Source organism: Chaetura pelagica, unplaced genomic scaffold, assembly GCF_000747805.2.
Source record: "Chaetura pelagica isolate M959 unplaced genomic scaffold, ChaPel_1.0 scaffold767, whole genome shotgun sequence".
Classification (NCBI taxonomy): Eukaryota; Metazoa; Chordata; class Aves; order Apodiformes; family Apodidae; genus Chaetura; species Chaetura pelagica.
Window position 1 is genome coordinate 17004 of NW_009953917.1, and position 16372 is coordinate 33375.

A 16372-nucleotide genomic window follows, 5' to 3' on the forward strand; every position below is an offset into this window, starting at 1 on the left:
GGACTTGGATGTTGTGGCCAGTGGATTTGCTGCCAGTGGGCTGGGATGGTGCAGCTGTGGAAGCCCCTGGGCCAGGGGAGGTGCCTGTTCCCAAAGCCCCCAGGACTGAAGCAGCTCCAGACCTGGTGGGAAGGACTCATGGAGGAGAGGTTGGTGGAGGATCTGCCACGGGAGGGACCCCGTGGGGAAGCAGGGCAGGACTGTGAGGAATCCTCCTTCCTGAGGAGGAAGAAGCAGCAGGAACCTCCAGCCTGTGAACTGACTCTAAACCCCATCCCCATCCCCCTGTGCTGGGGGGAAGGAGGGAGAGACACTGGGAACAAGGTGATTTGGGGCTGGGAAGAAGGGAGGGGTGGGGTGACATGTGCAAGCCCTGATCTGTGTGTGTCTGTGTCCTGTGGGTGTTTGGTTAGTGTGAAATGAAATTTTTTTCCCCAAGGTGAGTCTGTCCTTGTCTTTTGTCTCGACCCAGGAGCTTTGTCCTCCCCATCCCAGGGTGTGAGGGGGGAGCTGAGTGAGCAGCTGTGGAGCTGGTTCTTTGTTGTCCTGTTGGGCCCAAACCAGGACATTGTTGGTGAGCCAGACAGGACAGAGACAAGGACCCACCACATCTGCTCTGCAAAGTGAGCAAAACTGCCCTCTCTGCTAAAAGCAGAAACATGTGAGAGAGAAATCAAGCTTTCCCTGCCCAGCCTCACCTCTGCTCTTTCTGCAGAGCTTCTGCATGTTGCCTGTTCTCCTGCCTCCACGTCTGCAGCTCGTTCTTCATGGCATCCATGTCTTCCTGAAGGTAATCCATGATCCTGCCCAGGGAAAGGGCACTCCTGCACAGGGTCTGAATACACACCTGAAGCTTCTCAATTTCTTTGGCTACCAAGTCTCTCTCTTTCTTCCTTTCTGCTTCAGATACAAAAGGCTTCTCCTAGAAGAAGGGATGAAGAAGGCACAAGTATCAAAAGCAGGAAAAACTGGAGTTGCCCAGGAGGGAGAGAATGATCTTCCCTGAAGCAGCAGGTGTAGGGGGGGAATGCCTTCAGATTTTCTGGTTTACTTCAAGCTGTTTCTGTAAATGGAAAGGGTAATTTCTGCAGCTGAAGTTGGCATCATTAAGCAGAAGTCCTCAACAGACATGTCATACTCAACCCCACTTCTGTGATCAGTCTGCTGATGCCACTGCCTGCCAGTGTGTTTGCTGGAGTCATGGAATCCCAGACTGGGTTGGGTTGGAAAGGAGCTGAAAGATCATCCAGTTCCAACCCCCCTCCATGGGCAGGGACACCTCCCACCAGCCCAGGTTGCTCCAAGCCCCATCCAACCTGCCCTTCAACACTGCCAGGGATGGGGCAGCCACAGCTTCCCTGGGCAGCCTAGGCCAGGGTCTCACCACCCTCACAGCACATAATTTCTTCCTAAGATCTCAACTCAATCTCCCCTCTCCTAGATTAAAACTGTTCCTCCTTGTCTCATCCCTCCCTGCCCTTGTCCCAAGCCCCTCCCCAGCTTTCCTGGAGCCCCTTCAGGCACTGGAAGGTGCTCTAAGGTCTCCCTAGAGCCTTCTCTTCTCCAGGCTGAACACCCCAACTCTCCCAGCCTGGCTCCAGAGCAGAGCTGCTCCAGCCCCTCTGAGCATCTTTGTAGCCTCCTCTGGACTTGCTCCAGCAGCTCCATGTCCTTCTGATGTTGGGGGATCCAGAACACTCATCCATCCATCCATCCATCCATCCATCCATCCATCCATCCATCCTTCCCTGCACAACCTCTGGAGTAAGTCTGGACTGTCACTGTGTCACTCCAAGATCCTGCAGTAGGACTTGCTGGATGGGCATTTATTCAACCCTAACACTGGAAAAAGGGCCACATTAACCTCTGGATTAAGTTGATCATGAAATCTGAAAGGCAGCACTTTGGAGAAGCAGAAGCAGCCCCGCTCATAATGTAAAACCCTGCAGGCTGCAGATGGGGCCTCTAGAAGCTCCACCACTCAAGAATGATCTGCTCTTGTGCAGATCCTGTCCTTCAGGGTCAGTCAGCAGCATCCCCATGGTCCATCCTCTGCACCCCCTGGCTCACTGGAAGCTAAAGAGAGGGACAGAGTTTTCTAAGGGGCAGAGTCACCAAGAGCAGGATTAAAAGAGCCAAGTGATGCCACTGTAATCATCTCATTCCAGGAAAGCCATCCCTGAAAACAACCACCATTCAAAGTCCACTGGGTTTTGTCTCCCCTGTCAAGAAAAACAATCTGATTTTCCTTTCTTTCCTACAGGCCTACAGGTTGAATTCCCAAACCAAGTTTTTTTTCCTTGAGACACACAAATCTTGAAGAGAAGTTAATTGAAAGTCATTTTGCTCATTTAAGGGACACCAGAAAACTGGGAAGGTTCTGCTCTCCCACCCCAACTGCAGGATCATCCACTTCCTAAGCCCAGCTCCTGGTGGCTACACCAACACAGAGGTGACAATGTGCTCCTTTCTCCTGCTGGGACACCAAACCTGCCAGGCTGTCCCTTCCTGCCCTCCCACCCATCTGGCCTGGCTTCCTGTGCGGGCTGTTTGTTCAGCTGCTTTTGGAGGCAGCAGGGACTACTGCCAAACACATTTCAGCAGCCCCTGGCTTACTGATGAACTCAGATAAATATATATATATATTATATGTATTTATATATATATATTTTAGAAAAAGACTTTCAAGATTGGAAGGTGAGATTTACTTCGGGTCTGGTGCTCGTGTTTTTTTACCACACACGCGGCGCAGGAAAACTGAGGGGTTTGTGAGTTTTCCTGCTATTTTAGAAGGTTGAAGTTGTTTAATTAGGAAGTGACAAATGCTGCTGAACTTGTGACCTTCGCTTCTGAACCTCAATCCGACCAGTGCTGCCTAAACTGTTAAAAATAACACCCATCTTAATTCCTTCTCACCCCAGCCGTCCCTGCCTCACAGAAGCAGGTGTTTCATTAGGTGACATGACACAAAACACATTCTTCAGCTCCTTGCTGGAGCCATCCACGTGTTTGCCATCTTAGGCAAAGATCAAACTGCTGCTCCTTGACCTGTTTCACCCCCTGAGAGTGGGTGAGCACCCATGTTCTGAGCACATCTGCTAAGGGTTGGAGAGATCTTCTCCCCTGGGTCTTCTCCTTGGCCACCCTCTGAGCACAACAGCCAGCAGGGTTCCCATCAGGGCCATCCAGCTTCTTTCCTGTTGGGCTTCCAGCTCCCTAGAGAAGACAGCTTTTGCCCAGCTGCCCCCACAGGCACAGATCCCAGGACACTGTCACCACACCAGCCACTTACTGGTGCTCAGCATATGTCTGAGGTTGACACCAGTTTCTCTCCTGGAACGATTTTTTTGCCCCACCACACCTTGCTTGTAATGAACAGATCTGGGCTCTCACAGGGTTTCAAAGCCCTTTGCTCTCTACTCCAACTCAGTCTTCTTTGTCTTTCCTCCAGGTTGTGCTCCACCAAAGCCACAGGCAAGGCTCATACACCTTCCACATGTCACTGGGAATCATCAAGAAGGACAATCACCTTCACTTCAGCAGCAGAGCTGGATCAGACCCAACAGCTTCCCAAGAAATCCTCTTGCCATATTTTTCCTCTCCTCCTAAGCACACCAAACCCTTCCCACTTCCCTCCCTGCCAGCCAACATAAGAAGCCACAGCCAAGACAGAAGGAATTTGTTTCAAACACAACTATCTCAGCCAGTCCCCTCATCTGAGGAGATGGTTCTGTGACTGAAAACCTGAAGGAGGCTTCCTTTTCCTTTTTCAAAAGCCAAGTTCAAGGCTTTATGCTCTTGTAATGCCAGCATGAGCTCCCCTTGGTACCTAGACAGCCCAGGCAGTCACACTTCTCAACACCAGCCAGCATGGGATGAAAACAGGAAAAAAGAAGCTGAAATCCCACCATCCAGTGAACAAGCAAACCAGAACTGTGTACTTCAACACACAGGTCCCCCTAACCTTTTGAAATATTCCATGCTAAAATCCACAGCTGCTTGAAAAGCTGGAGTGGAAATAAACCACAGTGGAATATTTTCTGTGAATCAGGAAGATGCCCTAATAGTGAAGATTAATATGATATATATATATAAAAAACTGAGTAGTGTCCCTGTCACTTACCCTGTGTAGTTCAGTGGTTCAAACTGACATAAGAAGGACAAAATATTATCCCACCCCAAGTAATTTCAAGGAGGGAAACATCCTACAATTACAACACTATAAAACACTATGCAGATTCAGGCAGGTACATTAACAGACTTGTTAAAAACCCCCTTTGAAACACAGACTGTGAGATATCCGAGTGCTGGAAGAACTGCAAGAGTTCTTTAGTGTGCCCCTCTGAAGGGGAAGCACTTCAAGCTTCCCAGAAAACTTCCCCAAACACCTGGAGGTGCAGTGGGCACACTGTTGTCCTTCCTCACAGTGTTTAAAAAGAACAATCAATCCTTTCTGTCATTTCAGGACCACCAAGGTGTCCTGCAGTCTCCAGGAAGCTGAGAATTAACACCATGAAGCACTCAAGCTTGATTATAAGTAATTAAGAAAGGAGGGGGATGGAGGGGAAGCCATGCTGTCTGCTCTCAAGTTCTTAGTTACCTTTTATGGGTTAAAATCTAGGTGGGACACACTTTTAAATCACTAGGAATGATGGCAGATGGTTTCTGACCACAGGCAAGGTGGGTGGTAAGAGCCCCCAGTGCCACCTCAGCTCGTTTTGCACGAGCACGGAACAGGCTTTATTCTGTTTGAAGAGAAATGCCAGAATCAGAATTGTTCCAGCCTATTTAATTAGGTCATAACACCTCAAGGAACTCTCCTTTTCACACAAAGCCCAGGAATCCATAAATCACCCCCCCTCTAAAAGGCTCTGTCACTCCTGTGGGCCCAACACGCCTCCTTTCCCGCGCGTTTTGCTCACAAGGCACCAAGACAAATGTTTGGTTTGGATTCCTGGGGACCAGTCTGCCTTTCCCATTACCTCCAGGAGAACAGAACCCAACGTGGACCCCGGCTGCAGGGACCTGAGAAATTCAAAAAGCAAGGATTTTGGATTCTTTTTTTTCCATCAAGAAACGAGCAACAGGGCTCCAGAAACCATCAGAATCTCCTGGTGTTTCATTTTGACCTGGCTGAAGGAATTAGTGTCACTATTGCAACCTGCACAGCTCCCTCCATCCAATGGCTCATCCACAAGACATTCCATTTCCCACAGCTGGGCATTTCCAACACCTGATACCCACAGAGCTCAAGAGGTGATGAGATAAGTTCCTTCCCCCAAACACTTCTGGAAAAGATTCTTTCTAGAAGGAGTATTTGCTTACTTTTCTATATGATATATATACATATATATATCTTCTCCTGTGCTCCCATTTTTTTAAATCAACAGTTTTAAACCCAGAATCAAATTAGAACAAACATCCATCAAGGACTTAATAGCTTCTACAGCCCCTTTTTAACCATTGTATTATGTCCCATTCTGAAAACAGACCCCTGTAATCACAGTTTTATGGAGCTAGACCCATTTTCCCCCCTGCTTATTTCTATAGGACAGGGCAGAAACTTCATTTTTGGACAAGTAATTTTGATAGGTTTGATGCAAAAAAAAAAACAAACAACCAACAAAATGGGTTGTTGTTTTTTTATGGTGCAAAATATTTTTTGATCATAAAGAATGTTTTCTTTTCCTGGTTTTTACAGAGTCTGCATTTTAAGTGGATTGTAACTATCCACCAGGGATCACCATAAGAAACTCTTTCACAGAAACACAGGGAAAAAAACAGTAAATGTTAAATCATTTCAAATGAACAGGATGCTTTTTTTTTTTTTTTTTCCTGCTTATGCCAGGTACTGAGTTCAGGAACAGGCCAAGGAATCTGAGACAAAATGTTCTTTACCATGAGATTGAACAGTTAGTCTGACCTGCCTCAGAGTTGGAAGGCACCAACAAGAAAATAAAAAGGATAGCTCCTCACACAGGGCTTTTTTTGAGGGGTGGGGGTGGTTTTAAGCCTTCCCCCAGTTCTTCTTCTTGTCACACACATGCCAAGACACAATTCCAACAGTCATTAACAGCAGCAGATGGTGTTAATCCAGGCAGAATGGCACATTGGGTGCCAGTCCTGCCCAATTTTCCTTTTCTGCTCACGCTGCTGAAACTCTGGGTCCAAAACCACCTTCTCTTGAACCAGCAGCCTCTTCCCAGCTCAAAAAGCACTTGCAAAGAACCTGTTCCTTGTGTTACCCAACTGCTTTCACACCAGCCTGTGCCCCAGGTGAGCTTCTTGAAATAAGGGAAAGTCACCTGCACTGCGTCCTACAACACCCTGCTGCACTGCATCCCCTCGGAGGGATGGAAATCACAGCTGTCTCACTGCACATTTATAGACCCTTTTGCTTTAACACATCCATCTGCTGCCTCACATTTTATTTATACTGCACCCACAGGAGGGAACGGTTTGAGTTTTGGGCTGCAAAGGAGCCATGACACCAGAAACATCACCAGAGTGACAAAGATCCCATTCTTGTGCTCACAGCTTCTGACACGACGACACGGGGCCCACGGGGGTTGATTTGCTGAGTGCTGGCAGTTGTGTAACAATGACACTTCATGGGCACCTTCGTTCAGTTGAAGCTCCTGTGGTGCTTGGCCAAAACCAGCCTGCTGGGCACAGTTCTTGTTTTTCAGGAATTGCATGCCTGCCCCCCAAATGTCTCACTGCAGCTTTGTTCAGAGCACTGCCTTAAGGTCACATCAGCAGGAGCCACACAGAGGTGAAAGCCCTTCAGCAGGGCTGGAATGATCTGAGTTGGAAGAGACCTTGAAGATCATCTAGTTCCACCCCCCTGCATGGGCAGGGACACCTCCCACCAGCCCAGGTTGCTCCAAGCCCCATCCAACCTGCCCTTCAACACTGCCAGGGATGGGGCAGCCACAGCTTCCCTGGGCAACCTGGGCCAGGCTCTCACCACCCTCACAGCAAAGAATTTCTTCCTCAGATCTCATCTCAATCTCTCCTCTTTCAGCTTGAAACTGTCCCCCCTTGTCTCATCCCTCCCTGCCCTTGTCCCAAGTTCCTCCCCAGCTTTCCTGGAGCCCCTTCAGGCACTGGAAGGTGCTCTAAGGTCTCCCTGGAGCCTTCTCTTCTCCAGGCTGAACACCCCAACTCTCTCAGCCTGGCTCCAGAGCAGAGCCCAGCCCTCTGAGCATCTTTGTGGCCTCCTCTGGACTTGCTCCAGAAGCTCCACACTGGAAGGGACCTTAAAGATCATTTGTTCTAACCCCCCTGCATGGACAGGGACACCTCCCACCAGCCCAGGCTGCTCCAAGCCTCATCCAACCTGCCCTTCAACACTGCCAGGGATGGGGCAGCCACAGCTTCCCTGGGCAACCTGGGCCAGGCTCTCACCACCCTCACACTAAAAACTTCTTCCTAATGTCTCATCTAAATCTCCCCTCTTCCAGTTTCAATCCATTGCCCTCTCACTACCAAGCTGGCAGGATGCTGAGAAGCTGTGGCCCTGAAGGGTGAAGCTCTTCAAAACACCTCAGTGGTGGGACATCTGGTTCAACACCACACGTTGCTAAATTGCCCCAGCTGGAGGGGACACCCAGTGTCGTGCAGCTGATGGATTCATGCAGAAATCAACCACCTGAAGAACTTTAAACAAACAGAATCAGCAATGATTGTGCTTGTTCTAAGCTGAGAGGGACATCCTTCATTTATCACTTCTGTAATTAAAGTGAGTATTATCCAGGTGCTAAGCTATTTAATCACACTTGCTCCTCACAGGAACCTCAAAGCTGCTGCATTTCTGAAGCCCATGAACTGTATTCACTTGTGGAAAGATGGGAATTCTGTGATCCCACTTGCCTAAACTATTTCATAACCTGCCTGCGTTTTCCACACATCAAACAAATGATGTGGAACACAAAATGTAACATCTGCTTCCTTCTCTGTTTAACATTGGAGGTGCAGATTTTAAACCAATACATGTAGGAAGTCTTTTTTAGGAATCTGTGAGGCTGAACACAGCTAATCAAGGCAGCAAAAATCTTGTGTATTTCCAGACTGACCCCTCTAGTTTGACCTGAAAATGGTGTGTATTATTTTTAAGTTCCTGCACATGCAAAAAACACCTCCCTGATGAAAGTCCTGGTCTTCTTTCCTCCTCTCTCCTTTTTCTGTATTAAAAAGCAAATTGCAAAAAGAAAAAAAAGACTTCTTAAAAAGTACATGGGAAATGCAGCACATAAAAGCACCACGAGATGTTCCTCTGCAATCACAATTAAGGTGTGAAACACCCCCAGGAGTTCACCAGTGCATGAAGTATTAATACACCAGTGACTGGATATCACTGATATCCAGTTGATTAACCTGTAATAAATCAGGTAGATCCATTGATCTAATTTTGTATTAATTTTTTTTTTGGCTGAATATTGGACTTCATCAAGAATTAGCCAAGAGTTCCAGTGCTCAGACTACAAACATAATTTGTCTTCTGTTCATTTTCCCAACTGGCAGAAGAACAAGTCTGTGGAGACTAATGACCATGACTGGGAAAATGTTTCACTTACTTCAGATGGATTGAATAGTTGAACAAAATGAGGGAAGATGAACTTTCTTACTGACAGGACAACCTTCATTTCCCAAAGCATGGATTCTTTCCCATTTTCAGGGGATTTTTGGTTGCCTTACCCCACAAAACAGAGGCACAAGGACATTTTTCTCTCCAGTGTCTAAGAGGTTTTGGAACACGGTTGCATAGCGATGTAGAAGATATTTCTTCTGGAGAGTCTGATGGAAAACAAATTAAAGAGCTGAAAGTCTGGGGAGAAATGGTCAAATCCCAGACTGATCCTGCTTCCCAGCAGACTGCAGAGCTAGACCTGGCACAAAAGCTCCAGCTGACTGAACACACCACACTGGCCAGAGTCCACTGACCCATTTGCGCCGTCCCATCAGCGCAACGGGACGTGGTTCCACCTCCCTGCCTAGACCCCTTGGCAGGAATAAAACTCTTCCCTTTTTTTTAATTACTTTTGCTGCCTCCCTCCAAGGAGATTCCACAGAGCAGGAACTATTCGTCCCAAAACTGCTGGCCTGCAGTCTTGCAAGACTAAATCTTGCCACTGCCTTCCTCGTGATGTGAGGAACATCCCTCAGGGATGAGACATGCTCATGACTCTTAGGCCACATGAGCAACTCCAGGACCCCACCTACTGCCCTCTGCAAATCTGCTCCCTGAAGTCATCCCAGGGGAAACACCACGTTGGGAATGCATGTTTTACTTCTGCATCACAGTGTCTCTATCCTCTGAATTCCCAGGATTCAGTAACATCTCCAGCTCATGTTTTCTGAGCTATATCTTTCGAGCCCAGATCATTAAAACCCTGAACATTTCTCATCACCTTTTCCACTGATATTTTTGTGTGTGTGTCCCCTCTGCTGCCAGGAAAACTACACTTCTCCTCTCCGACTGCAACAACATAATTGGAAAAGCAGTAGCAGCAGAGAAACCTCCTGCAGCAGCAGCCAGCTGCTTGGATATGAGATCAGATGATATTCCAGGAGCTTAGTGTTGTTTGCAGCTTTCACGTGATGGACTGGGAAGTCAGCACGTTTGTTTCCAGAATGAGTTGCCCATTGTCAGCCCTGCAAACACAGCTCAGGGCTTCAAAGGATGCAACAAAAGACAAACAGGGTTGGATGAATATTTGGGAGGCTGGAAACAGGCAACGGGGCTCAATGGGTTTTGTAGGAGGTCATAATTGTCTGTGTGCATTTAAAAAAAGATCATCTAAGGGGGTAAACAATTGTCTGTGGGCATTTTAAAAAAGATAATCTAAGGGGGCAAAAGGGAATGGTTTTAGTTAGGGACACTTTTTCAGAAAAAAACCCCAAGCAAACCCAGAAAATTTAGCACAAACACCAAAGGAAACTTCCCCAGGATAAAATCCAAGTGGTTTTGTAAACTCTCCCCTCTGTACCTTCCTATGCCCAGTGCTTAAGTTGAGAGGCCACAAGAGCAGGCGGTGCAGCTGAGGTACCAAAGCCACCCTGAAATGAACAACTACCAACATTCAGTCCTCAAACCATGATCCAACAGCACCATCTAGTTAGCAAAGAGGGAACAGGAGCGGCTGCACCTCCTGCCCTCCCCAGCACCACCTCAACCCCCTGCACAAACACAGCGGGGGCAGCTTTTACCTCTTCTGTTCTCCAAATGGTTTCTGTCAAGACAGAATGGATTCGAGCAGGCACGTTGGCACATCAGGAGAAACAGAATCATAGAATGGAGTTTCCATCTGCTCCTCAGATCCCCACCAGCCCAGCAAACCAGATCAGAGGGAGCTACAGGAAGATCAGGCACCAAATCAATGGAGTGGAGAAACCCAGATGAGATCTGGGGACACAGAATCATAGAATAAGGCTGGAAGGCACCTTAAAGATCATCAAGTTCCAAGCTCCCTGCCATGAGCAGGGACACCTCGCACCAGACCAGGCTGCACACGAACCTCCCTGGGCAACCTGGATCAGTGCCTTCCTGCCCTCGTGGGGAAGAATTTCTTCCTCATGTCTAACCTAAACCTTCCCTCTTTCAGTTTAAAACCTATACCCCTTATCCTATCCCTGCCCTCTCTGGTGAAAAGCCCCTCCCCAGCTTTCCTGGAGCCCCTTCAGGCACTGGAAGCTGCTCTAAGGTCTCCCTGGAGCCTTCTCTTCTCCAGGCTGAACACCCCAACTCTCCCAGCCTGGCTCCAGAGCAGAGCTGCTCAAGCCCTCGGATCACTTTCCTGGCCCTTCTCTGGCCTCTCTCCACCATCTCCATGTCTCCTGTGCTGAGGGCTCCAGAGCTGGACACAGTTCTCCAGGTGGGATCTCACCAGAGCAGAGCAGAGGGGCAGAACCCCCTCCCTGGCCCTGCTGCCCACACTTCTGACACAGCCCAGGACATGCAGCCCTCAGGGCTCCAGCACTCACTGCTGCCTCATCTCCAGCTTCTCATCTCCTCCCACCCCTAAGTCCAGCTCTCCAGCCATTCAATGACTGCTACACAGATGCTGCACATACATAATGAATGGAACGTGATTCAGCAGGTTGGACAAAGTTTTATAAGAGCAGGAAACTAAAGGTGTTTCTACTATTTTAAGGAGGATTCATATTCTTCATGAACCTCAGCCAACAAAAGGAATATTCTGCCAGGCAAGCAGGCCTGGATTTCAGACAGTCCCAAACTTCAGAGAGGAAGACACTTCCCCCAAGGGTCTGATCAGACCTTCCCAGCTTTCTCAGTTTGGTGGGAAGAAGTGGCTGGTTTGTGGGACACCCTAACCCATTACAGAATGTCTTTGGCTGGAAGAAACCTCCAAGATCATCCAGTCCAGCCCTAGGCCTAACACCACAAGCTCCCCACTAAACCATGTCCCTAAGCACCAGGTCCACATGCCATTTAAATGCCTCCAGAGATGGTGACTCCACCACTGCCCTGGGCAAACTGTTCCAATGCCTGACAACCCTTTCAGAGAAAAAATGCTTCCTAATATCTAAGCTAAGCCTCCCCTAGCACAGCCTGCATCCATGCCCGCTGGTCCTACCACATGTCACCAGGGGGAAGAGCCCCAACCTCCTCTCAGGTAGTTGTAAAGAGCAATGAGGTCCCTCCCTCAGCCTCCTCTTCTCCAGACTAAACAAGCCCAGCTCCCCCAGCTGCTCCTCACAGGGTTTATGCTCTAAGCCCTTCACAAGCCTCGTTGCCCTTTTTGGGCCACACTCCAGTACTTCTATGTCCTTCTTGTAGTGAGGAGCCCAGAACTGAACACAACATTCCAGGTGTGGCCTCACCAGTGCTGAGAACAGGGGGATTCACCTCCCTATTCCTGCTGCTGGCCACAGTGTTCCTCTTACAAGCCAGGATGCCACTGGCCTTCTTGGCCACCTGCATGTCTAGTCGATTGTCAATCAATACCCCCAGGTCCTTTTCCAACCTGCTGCTTCCCAACCACACATCACCAAGTCTGTAGCCAACCACAGGGTTATTATGACCCAAGTGCAGGACCTTGTTGGCTTTGTTGAATCTCATACAATTAACCTTGGCCCACTGACCTAACCTGTCTAGGTCCTGCTATGGAGCCTCCCTACCCTCCAGCAGATCAACACACCCACCCAGCTTGGTGTCATCTGCAAATTCACTGAGGAATCATTCAATCCCCACATCCAGATCATCAATAAAGGTATTAAAGAGAACATAACCACTGGGCACAAAAGCTTCTGGAAGTATCTCAGTTTCAGAGCACAGAATTGCTGATTTTACCCTCCCACAGTCCCAATCCTATATTAGCACTTGGCCTGCAGATTGCAGAGATCATTATAAAGTCACTCAAGTCCTAGATAAGACCAGGTTTGTAAAACAGTCTTCCATGGTTTTAGTCCCTCAGGGACACTTCTTTTTTTCCTGCTGTATGTTTTGCTCATAACCTACCAGAATTATCATCACTTGTTGCCAAATTACAACAGGTGATCAAGCCCAAACAGGCAGCCAAGTGGTCAAGGCTTCCAAAGTCACTCATGACTTCAGGCAGCTTGATGCTCTGGGAGAAGCTGGACTCTTGAAGGCCTGAGTTGCAGCATCTTAAAACAGTCTGCCAAACTAAAAAACCCAGCATTCCTGGGAAAGGATATAGGGAGCAGAAACCTCCAATACTGAATTAACATGAAAAAAATGAGCTGTCATTGGAACTGAAGATGGAAGAGCTCAAAAAGAGCCTTTCCCAAACATTTCATACCTGTGTTTTTACCCTGCACTCCTCAGTGCCTCCTCACCAGCACCTCAAACTAGCTCAGGGATTAAGCTGTCTAGGTCCTGCTATGGAGCCTCCCTACCCTCCAGCAGATCAACACACCCACCCAGCTTGGTGTCATCTGCAAATTCACTGAGGAATCATTCAATCCCCACATCCAGATCATCAATAAAGGTATTAAAGAGAACATAACCACTGGGCACAAAAGCTTCTGGAAGTATCTCAGTTTCAGAGCACAGAATTGCTGATTTTACCCTCCCACAGTCCCAATCCTATATTAGCACTTGGCCTGCAGATTGCAGAGATCATTATAAAGTCACTCAAGTCCTAGATAAGACCAGGTTTGTAAAACAGTCTTCCATGGTTTTAGTCCCTCAGGGACACTTCTTTTTTTCCTGCTGTATGTTTTGCTCATAACCTACCAGAATTATCATCACTTGTTGCCAAATTACAACAGGTGATCAAGCCCAAACAGGCAGCCAAGTGGTCAAGGCTTCCAAAGTCACTCATGACTTCAGGCAGCTTGATGCTCTGGGAGAAGCTGGACTCTTGAAGGCCTGAGTTGCAGCATCTTAAAACAGTCTGCCAAACTAAAAAACCCAGCATTCCTGGGAAAGGATATAGGGAGCAGAAACCTCCAATACTGAATTAACATGAAAAAAATGAGCTGTCATTGGAACTGAAGATGGAAGAGCTCAAAAAGAGCCTTTCCCAAACATTTCATACCTGTGTTTTTACCCTGCACTCCTCAGTGCCTCCTCACCAGCACCTCAAACTAGCTCAGGGATTAAGAACCTTTTCCAAGATGGAAAAAGATGGATCAGAAAAGTCCACCTAAATGCTCTGTCTGTTGCTGCTGCTTCTAACATGAGCTCTGCAAGGCTGAAAAAGCAAGAGCTCTGCAGTTGTACAAGGAAGACACAGAAACAAGGGTGGTTCAACACTTTGCTTTTCGTTTGTGATCACTGCTAGACCCTTTCTAGACTCTTTGTAAGTGATCAAAACAACAAAACCCAGCCAAAAAAAACCCAACAAAGGAAACAAACACCCTATTTTCCCTTTCCCAACTACTGATTGTGGAAAAAAATAGAGTCAAAGAACTTCACAGACTCAGACCTGAATGCTGGGACATTCCCAGGTAAACATTTGGTGATATGAAAACACTTGACATGGTTAATTGCACCAAACATCCCTTCTTTTATGTTTTTTTTTAGACAAAAATGATTGCTGGGCAATCAAATGCTGCTCTTCAAATGTCCAAAAGACAGCTAAGGTGGAAATTATAAATATGAAGCTGTACAAATGCACAGTGTGTCCTACTACAGCAGGAGGAAGGGTGAAATCAGCAGATTTTGCTCTGGAAAATGAAAGAATAGGTTAAAGAGAAAAGGTTGAAGAGCAGGTAACAGTGTCAGGCAGCCAAATGGAGAAGAAAAGCAGCAGCACAATGCATCAAGGAGGAATGCTTGACCACAACTGGACAAAACACACACATTTGAGGCAGAGAAAAAGGTGACAGTTACAGTATTTAATATTCACAGTTGTTGGAAGTGAATCATCTTACCCTCTCTGTTGTCTTGGAAGATTTCTGTGATGCTTCATAATCTTTCTTTGTTTCTAGGAGTCTCTGTACCAGCCCACCTGGTGGAAAAATCAGTGTATGTCTCAGCATTGGTTGGCACTAAAAGGTTGCTTAAAACATCCAGACAATGAAATGAAAACAAAACTGCTTAATTTTTAAATTGAAACAATCCTTAGAGCAAGGTGAACAGCACCCTAGTATGCATTTTAATTACAGAGATACAAGGGGTTTGTTATTTGATCTGTTTTCTCCTCAAAATCAAACTGTAGCATCAGCAGCATTTACTGAGCAGCTCCTGGTACAGAACCAGATCCCTGAGCTGTCTGAACACAAAGGCTTTTCCCTTGCACCCCTCTTTTGGAAAAAGTCAAGAACTGCAGAGGACAGGTATGGATATATAGAGGGGTATTCCTTGGGGAGGAATTTCTGGATGCAGACAAGTCTATCTGCCTAAATCACACCCAGTGTAGACACCATGGAAGCCCCTGAATTGGAGATCTGAGGTTATGAGGAAGAATAAATGTGAAGAACCAGTTGTTCTAAAAGATTTCCTGGAACTTGCCTTGAACAGCCAATCCCATCTCCTATCTCAGAGCTGACAAGCTGGGCCAGACACTCTAGGATAAATACTCATTTGTGACTTTTAGGCAGAATTTTAAATCCTGCTGCCATTAAAGATGTGAATCTGTACTTGACATCAGTTGCAAATCCAAAAGAGGCTGGTTGATCAACCAAACCAGACTGCATTGGAGAAGTAAATTCTGGTTTTCCTGAAAAGGCCACAAGCCCCACTTCTCAGGAGGACATTTTGCTGCTTTATTCAGCTTTTTTTAAGTGTTCTGCAGCTGGTTCAACCCCTTGCTTTTATTCTGTATGTATGTATATATATGTAAAAGAAAACATACCATGCTTTTCATCCTCAACCAGCTCCACTTCTGGCTCCTACACAAGCAAGAAGAGACCTTTAGTTACAGTAACTTGACATTTCTATTACTATACAACCATTAAAAAATATTCAGCTAGAAGCTGCTGAAACAAGTAAGTGACAAAGTGTGGGAAAAAGGTTCTAAACTGTGCAAAATTCACAGACCATTTTCATCTCTGGCATTTCTGGCAGCACCACTGCTGCCTCCACCACAAACTCCTCATCCTCATCCTCAGAAACCTGCTGGTCCATGATCACGTTGGAGACTGTTTTGCCACTGCCACTCCTGCAAGAGATGCAACCAGATGAAACCTTCTCAAGATCTGCCCAAACCTTTTAAGGTCCATCTAGAAAATACAGCAGCTCTCTCCCTTCCTCCATAAAATACTCACTCTGTGTTTCACAGATAGATTCTAGTGGTAGTTTAATGTTCTGGGCCTGAGAACAGCCCTTGAGGAGAAGAACTTGGGGCTGCTGGGTGATGAGAAGCTCACCATGAGCTGGCCATGGGTTCTTGCAGCCCAGAAAATAACCATATCCTGGGCTGCAGCAAAAGAAGTGTGAGCAGCAGGTCAAGGGAGGGGATTCTCCCCTTCTGCTCTGCTCTGGTGAGACCTTCCTGGGGTACTGGGTCCAGTTCTGGGGTCCTCAACACAAGAACAACGTGGAGCTCCTGGAGCAAGTTCAGAGGAGGCCAGAGAGATGCTCAGAGAGCTGGAGCAGCTCTGCTCTGGAGCCAGGCTGAGAGAGTTGGGGTGTTCAGCCTGGAGAAGAGAAGGCTCCAGGGAGACCTTAGAGCACCTTCCAGTGCCTGAAGGGGCTCCAGGAAAGCTGGGGAGGGGCTTGGGACAAGGGCAGGGAGGGAGAAGACAAGAGGCCACAGCCCAGCCCACCAGGGGAGGTGCAGGGTGCTCCCTGGCCCAAGGGCAGCAGAAGGGCCCAGAGGGGTGATGATCCCCAGGAAAAGGTCCCCCCAACCTTCCTCCTTCTCCCCCGTGAGGCACCTCCCAGGCCACAGCCCCCCCAGAGACCCCCCCTCTGCAGGTAGAACTGGCCACACGC

At 47.6% G+C, this 16372-nt stretch overlaps 1 protein-coding gene across 1 annotated transcript in view; it reads right to left on the reverse strand.

Annotated features, from left to right (window-relative positions):
• TRAF3IP1 (TNF receptor-associated factor 3 interacting protein 1) overlaps positions 1-16372 on the reverse strand; it is a 50303-nt gene that overhangs the window by 2751 nt on the left and 31180 nt on the right. The window contains exons 11-14 of the mRNA XM_010001512.1: positions 15476-15596; positions 15291-15327; positions 14368-14444; positions 699-922 (exon numbers count right to left, since the gene is read on the reverse strand). Coding sequence (XP_009999814.1) covers positions 699-922; positions 14368-14444; positions 15291-15327; positions 15476-15596 — 459 coding nt within the window. The remainder of the gene's footprint in view (positions 1-698; positions 923-14367; positions 14445-15290; positions 15328-15475; positions 15597-16372) is intronic.